This window comes from Cynocephalus volans, chromosome 10, assembly GCF_027409185.1.
Source record: "Cynocephalus volans isolate mCynVol1 chromosome 10, mCynVol1.pri, whole genome shotgun sequence".
Lineage (NCBI taxonomy): Eukaryota > Metazoa > Chordata > Mammalia > Dermoptera > Cynocephalidae > Cynocephalus > Cynocephalus volans.
This window is the reverse complement of record NC_084469.1, coordinates 98,375,417-98,382,508: the sequence shown is the minus strand read 5'-3', so window position 1 is coordinate 98,382,508 and position 7,092 is coordinate 98,375,417. Positions and strand designations below refer to the sequence as shown.

At 49.8% G+C, this 7,092-nt stretch overlaps 1 protein-coding gene across 1 annotated transcript; it reads left to right on the top strand.

Annotated features, from left to right (window-relative positions):
• Window positions 1-3,446: 3,446 nt before the first annotated feature.
• On the top strand, window positions 3,447-6,740 carry CD70 (CD70 molecule). Its single transcript, XM_063109134.1, has 3 exons — window positions 3,447-3,617; window positions 4,348-4,381; window positions 6,355-6,740. The coding sequence occupies exons 1-3, from the start codon at window positions 3,447-3,449 to the stop codon at window positions 6,738-6,740; spliced, it is 591 nt and encodes a 196-aa protein (XP_062965204.1).
• The last annotated feature ends 352 nt before the right edge of the window (window positions 6,741-7,092 follow it).

Genomic DNA, 7,092 nt, shown 5'->3' with positions numbered 1-7,092 from the left:
AACAAATGCAATCTCCAAGAGGGCAGGAACATTGTTTTGTGCACTGTTGTATTAATACCTTGGATACAGCAGGAACTCAGTAAATACATATTCAATAACTTTTTTTTTTTTTAAAGTCTTGGGCTAGGCTACTGAATGACAACAGATCACGTGGAAAGAAAGACGGGATTAGCCAATCACCAGCATTCCAAATACCCCAACTGAGCTGCCAGGTATGTGAGGGAACCCATCTTGGGTGTTCTGGCTGCAGGTGAAAGCCCTTGTGTGTACACCACACACAGCCGAAGAACCACCCAGCTGAGCCCAGCCAACCCACAGAATTGTGAGGAAAAAATAATTATTTTAAAGCCACTACATTTTGAGGCGGTTTGTTATGCAGCAAGAGATAAGTAAAGCAAGCTATAAGTGATAACTCTACATTTCTGGACTATTCCCTGAGAATAATAAACAAAGAATCAACAAGAATAACAACAAAAACTATTTTCTACCGAATGAAAATCTGAGCTGGTTTGTCATCTCTGTTCTTCAAAGTCTTCAGGAGCCCAAATTCTTTGTCTCCTTTTTCTCCAATGTGCCAACATTGATGCCCTTGTCTGCATAGTCCAAGAGGACATGCCACCATAGCTGAGTTCCAGGCAGCAAGAAGGGGAAAAAACGAAGAGAAGGTTCTGCCCCTTTCTTTAATGGAAGTAGTTGCACTAATCCATTCTACTCACAACCCATTGGCCAGAACTTGGTCACGTGGCCACTCTTAGTCACATGACCCAGGCAAGGGAGCCTGGTAAATGTAGTCTTCATTGATCAGCCATGTACCCAGCTAAAACTCAATGGCTCTCTTACTATGTATGAGTAAGAGAGAAAACAGATATCAGATGACAAAGAAAGAGAATGAAAAAAAGAAATTGCCAGATGATCGACCCACAAGCCACAGAGTAATGAACTGAGGAGCAGAACTGGAGTCAGAAACATTCGTCATATCTGTCCAAGAGGATTTCAGAATTACTGCAGGCCAGTTATTTCTGTTTGTCTCTTATTCTCTGCTCTTCTGAATGAGAATGTGTACTGTTGGTTCCTGATCTACCAGTAGATGCTGGGCATGGAAGGAAGCAGACACCTTGCATCTTTGCTTCTATCGACTTGCTATTGAGATTCACACATCACCCATGATGCAGAGACTATTCCACCTCACTCAGATATCCTGACTTTAGGCTTAGTGCTGTAATAGGTGAGACTTTGGAGTCTTCTCCCTGGGGGAGTGGGGTGACTGTATTTTGCAAGGGGTAAGGAGGATGAGTTGAGTTTTTAGAGATCAAACGGGTGGAGTCTGACAGTAATTAGTGTTCTCCACTCAGTATTTTCAGCTTTCTCCCTTCCAGACTCATGCAAGCATGCCACTTCTCTGCATCCCCAGAAGTTAGGCAGGGCTGCACGATATGCTTTCACCAAAAGAAAGTGATTTCCTACTTTCCCTTCCCACCACAGTGTTCACGTCAGGATAAAGCCTCCTTCAGCCTACCGGAAGCAGATCCCTTGCTCACCTGCACAAGTGTGAACAGGAAATAAACCTGTGTTGCGTAAAGACATTTAAGGACATCACCAGCACCCAAATATGTGTCTACTTCTCACCCACACACAAGTGCAACCATCAAACGATTCTTTTTAATACTAATTTAGATGTTCATAATGCTTTTATCTTTTACCCAATGATAGGTGAAAAAGAAAGTGTATTCACCATGTTTTCAATTTCCGATTTTCTTAGAATGAATGAAACAGTTTCATAAGCATTTGGATTTCTTTTTATAGCTCGTCTGCTCATGTTCTTTTTTCTGTCGTTCTAGAGGGTATTAGCATTTCTTAATGATGTAACTTCTAAGCTATTTATATCTTAGAATGATATAAAAATCAGCTAAGTAAATTGGAGTGGGGATCATTTGGGGAGTGTTGCCAGCCAAACTCCCAGACCTGGAATTCTAGGGTTTCAGTGCAGGAAATTCCTTTAGTAGCTGGGGGTCCCAGGGAGTGTATGCTGATTACCTAGATCCTGTCTGACTCTCCTGTTCACCTGTCCCCCTCTACCCCCATATAAGCAAATGCTGTTGATGGAAGCTCCAAAGGCTCTCCTGTTCATAACCCTTTCTTCTCACCTCTTCCTACCACCAACTTCATCCCAGTTCAAAGAACTGTCATTATTCACTTTCAGAAGATACTTTCAGCCTACAAGTAAGTCATCTTAGACCACAGTCACACCCATTGCACAAGCTTTCATGCTACAGAGTTGAATAATTTGACTGCCTGACCCAAGCTCTCTAGTTCTAGCTCGTAATCCTCTGGATCTAATTAATCTTTCTCCATCTTGCAGCTACATCATTATCTTAGTATCCTGGGGATGCCATGACACAGTACCAGAAACTGGATGGCTTACAGCAACAGAAATTTCTTCTCTCACCATTCTGGCAGCTAGAATTTGGAAATCAGGTGTCAGCAGGGCCATGCTTCCTCTGAAGGTGCAAGGGGAGAATACTTCTTTGCTTCTTCCAGCTTCTGGAGGTTGCCAGCAAACCTTGGCATTCCTTAGCTTGCGGCTGCATCACTCCAATCTCTGTCTCCATCTTCACATGGCCTCTTGCTTGCATGTCTCCATGTCCTCTCCTCTTCTAATAAGAACGCCAGTAATTGGAATTAGGACGCACCCTAATCCGGTATGACCTCATCTTAACCCAATCACACATGCAAAGACACTATTTCCAAATAAAGTCACATTCTGAGGTTCCCCTGCACCTGGATTTCGGGAGGACACTTTTCAACTCGCTACAGCCATCAAGAACAGGTGGCCTCTAAGAACACAGGAGAAGAGAGAACTGAGGTGCTGTGGGGGATGTTTGTAAGAACCGGCAGCAGAAGAGAACTTTCATCGTGCCCGCTCTCACGCCATGGGACAGGCCCATCACCTAGCCCACCTGACTGCCAGGGATGTCGGACAGATGGACAGGAGCACAAGGACATTTGGGGAGCACTCCCAATCCCCAGCTGCTTGCTGTACTCCTGGTGCCCAGCCCAGTGTCTAGTGCCTGATAGATGCTCAATAAAGGTTTCTTGAAAGAATACACGGATGAGCACAAGGACAGTGAGGGTGGAGACCCAGAATAGTAAGGTCGCATGTCCCCTGCCTCAGGGGCAGGGTGGAGCTGGCAACTCCCTGGCCCACCCTGGCAACTGCCCCACCCTCTCTGGGAGATGCAGACTGGCAGGAGCTGGGGATTTCCCCTTAAGTCCCTCCCCTCGACCGTACATCCCCACCGAGGGGCAGGCTGGTCCCTGCCAGGTTGAGACGCGCAGAAGCCCCAAAGCTGTCTGAGAAGGCTGAGGTTTCCTTTCCTCCGCAGCGGCCCTTTGCGGCCCTCTCGCCCCGCCAGCACCCGCCGATGCAGCGCTGGCCGCGGGCCGTGATGGGCGAAGAGAGCTCCAGCTGCTCGGTGCCCCGCCTGCCCTGGGGGTCCTTCCTGCGTCTTGCTTTGCTCCTGCTTCTCATCGGTATGGCGATCTACTGCTTCCTCTGCAGATCGCGCTTTGCACAGCAGCAGCAGCAGCAGCAGCAGCAGCAGCTCGGGTCACCCGGGGTGAGTCAAGACGGAAGGGCGACACGGCACCTGCTGGAGGAGCCAGGGGGACCTCCGGGTGGGGAACGGCGGAGAGAACGGGAGAGAGGCGGAAGGAGCGTGCGCTGGAGCGCAGACAGACAGGCAGACAGACAGACAACATCCGAATGAGATATGATAAAAAAGAGGCCAGGGAGGATGATCCGGCAGGGACGAGAGAGAGACACTGCAGCAGGGGGACAGAGCAGGGGCCGGGCTGACCCGGGGACCGTCAGTTCTGCCCAGGAGGTCCGGGGGGATCCCACCGTGGGAAAGGTGCATCCGACTTGCTCATCAGTGATGACTTGTCTCTGGTGTTCCCCCAGCAGGCTGACTCAGAGGCTGCTGGAAGCTTCACAAAGCTGGGGGTGGGGCGTTTTCAGGGATGTCCCCTTTGGGGAGCGCGCAGGGGCCTTTGCAGCAGGAGAGAGGCCGCTGTGCGCGGCGTCCACGGTGCACTCGCGCCCGCTGAGGTCCGGGAAGACTAGGAAGGTCGTTTGAAGGTCCTGTCTTGAGGCTCCCCGCTGGTTCCAAACCGACTTCCTTTTTAAGAAGTCTTCAAAACAAACCAAAAAAAAAGTCACAAGTACGCCCCGTGGGGTGAGGAATCGATAGGGACGAGAGAGGAGGAAAGAGACTCCCCTCATGCAGGGGACGCTCGGCAGCTCCGTGCTCATGCCCTTGCCCTGTTTTCCCGTTTTTTTTCTTGCAGTGGGACATAGCCGAGCTCCAGCTGAACCACACAGGTAACGCGGGGCACGTGTGTGCAACGTGTGTGCTCGCGGGGGGCCGCGGGGAAGGGCAGGGAAGGGGGGGGCAGGTTTCACAGCCACTGCCATTTGGTCTCCCTCCTTGGAAGAACCCCCAAAACAGCTAAAACAATAACACCCATAGTCATCGCTGACGTCCCTTTCTTCATTCCACAAACATGAACCGAGCATCTACCGTGAAAAGGCACCTGTTTCCAGACACCCCAAGAGTGAACAGAACAGACAAAAATCCCTGCCCTGGTGGAGGCTTCCCTTCTTCCAAGAGGGAATGGCATTCAGTAAATGAACAAGTAACATAGGGTAGCAATGCCACGTAGAGTAAAAAGAGCAAAGAATAATGTGTTGGAGGAAAAGCAAGCAAGCGAGGGAGCTGGGGGAGTGTTAGGACTGGGGTGGCCGTGCAAGATGGAAGCGACATGGGTGGCCTCCGAGATGGCGGGCGTTGGTGGAAAGACCTGCGAGAGGTGAGAGAGTGAGCCATGGGCTGTCTGTGGGAAGACCTGCCTCCCCCCTCTCTTTCTCTCTCTCCGCCCCCCATCCCCCTGTGCCTCTCTCTCATATATCATTTTTTCTAATTTGCCCTTGAGATCTCTGTCTGGAGAATGCTATAAACTCTTGCCATTCGTGATGGAGCTGCAGGCGAGATGACAGGGCTGCAGGCGAGGCGGTGGGAGATGTCTACACTGTGCTTTGCATGGGGCACCTTCTTTATCCTGCCACACAGCCTAATGCACGAGTGTCCACCTCGTGACCAGGTGCTCCACTCCCAGGGAGCTTGTTTATAGTGGCAGACACCTCTGTGGCTCTTGACTGACCTGTGTCCATTTTATTCTTACCATGGTAGTCACTTTCTAGGAGAGCCCTGACCCAGAGGACAGGTATGTTGGCCAGGCAAGAACAGAGGAGAAAAGGGCAGGACATCTCTCGGGGCCAGTAGGAAGGGGGGAGACTGGGGGTGGAAGCCTTTATTAGGGTCCAGGGCATTAACCAAGCAGGTTTCCCTTGGGGAGATCTAATTGGTGGGTTTAGAGCAGCAGGCATGAGTTGTGTGGGGTTACAGTGAGACTGAGAGGGGGTCACTGTGGCATATCTACACAGTCCATGTGGGGTACGAGGCTCAGTGGGGGTGAGTCAGGAAGGCTGTATCTAGCTGTCCCATAGAGAGGGGGTCACAGAAGGTGGTGGTATAAGGCAGGTGCCTGGATCGATAAAGTTGAGGAACTGAGAGGAGGTGGCAAAACTGGAAATTGAGCCAAGGGTGACTGAGCCCTGCTTTCGGTATGAAAGAGCTAAACCTATACTCAAAATGAATGCGGAGGCAACATGAAATTACAGTGATTCACTACACCCACTGTCTGTCTCTCTGTCTTTCTGCCTCTCCCTTCTTTGTGTTTCTCCATGTACCTTTGTCTCCTGCACATTCTCTCTCTGTCCTCTCTCTCTCTCTCTCTCTCTCTCTCTCTCTCTCTCTCTCTCTCTCTCTCTCTCTCTCTCTCTCTCTCTCTCCCTTTCCCTTCCTCTCTCACCCTCCCTTTAGATCTCCAACCCTCTGTCCTTTAACTCCCTGTCCCTGTATCCCACTAGGTACACTAACACCTGATGAGATCCATACACTCTACTCAATTTTCCTGTAAATCTAAGCCTGTTCTAAAGCAAATAAAGTCTATTAATAAAAAAAAAATAAATGAAATTAAAATAGCCTCAGTAGAAGGATGCTGCAGCCAAGAAAAGGATCCTGAGTTTCGAAAGTTTAAGCACTGGGTTTGTAAAACCCAAGCTTGTAAAGGAAGACATACAAGATGATGTTAACAGACGAAAACTAACCCAGTTTTGTACGCCCATGTGCATAGCAGCATTGTTCATTACTTGCTGTTTCCCACTCTAGGACCCCCTGTCCCTCAGTTTCCCCAAGCCTCCATCCTCCCATCGCTCTAACCCTCTGTCCCCAGGATCTCGACAGGACCCCAGGCTGCACTGGCAGGCGGGCCCAGCACTGGGCCGCTCCTTCCTGCATGGACCACAGCTGGACAATGGGCAGCTGCGTGTCCATCGTGATGGCATCTATCGGCTTCACATCCAGGTGACACTCATTAACTGCTCCTCCGCGTGGACCACTGTGCCCCGTGGGGCCACCCTGGCTGTGGACATCTGCTCCCCTGCCACCCACAGCATCAGCTTGCTGCGCCTCAACTTCCACCACAGTTGCACCGTTACCTCCCAGCGCCTGACACCCCTGGCCCGTGGGGACACCCTCTGCACCAACCTCACACTGTCAGCACTGCCGTCTCGAAACGCTGATGAGACCTTTTTTGGCATACAGTGGGTGCACCCCTGACCACTTCTCCTGGTTTGCTCGGACTTTTTTTTTTTTTTTTTCTGTTTTCTTGTAATGAATTTTTTTCTTTTCCGTTTTTTTCCTCAGTTTAATTGTTTGTTAGGTGAGAAAACCCAAGTTCAGTTTACCTGAGTTGAAATCAGAGCATTAAATATAAAAGAAGGTGTTGAAACACTGTTTAGAAGGAGCTAAGTGTGTGGAGGGGCTTGGGTCAGAAAAGAAGCATTCAATTAAAATCGAGGAAATGTAAATGAAGTGTGCTGTGGAGTTAATAATGATGTATCCGGGTGGCATCATGAGTTGTAACAAATGTACCAGACTAGTGTAAGATGTGGTCTTGGTCCTCTCTTGC

Coding starts and splice junctions, on each gene's coding strand:
- CD70 (XM_063109134.1), top strand. CDS start 3,447: ATGGGCGAAGAGAGCTCCAGCTGCTCGGTGCCCCGCCTGCCCTGGGGG. Junction 3,618..4,347: donor AGCAGCTCGGGTCACCCGGG/GTGAGTCAAGAC, acceptor TTTTTCTTGCAG/TGGGACATAGCCGAGCTCCA. Junction 4,382..6,354: donor GCTCCAGCTGAACCACACAG/GTAACGCGGGGC, acceptor CTCTGTCCCCAG/GATCTCGACAGGACCCCAGG.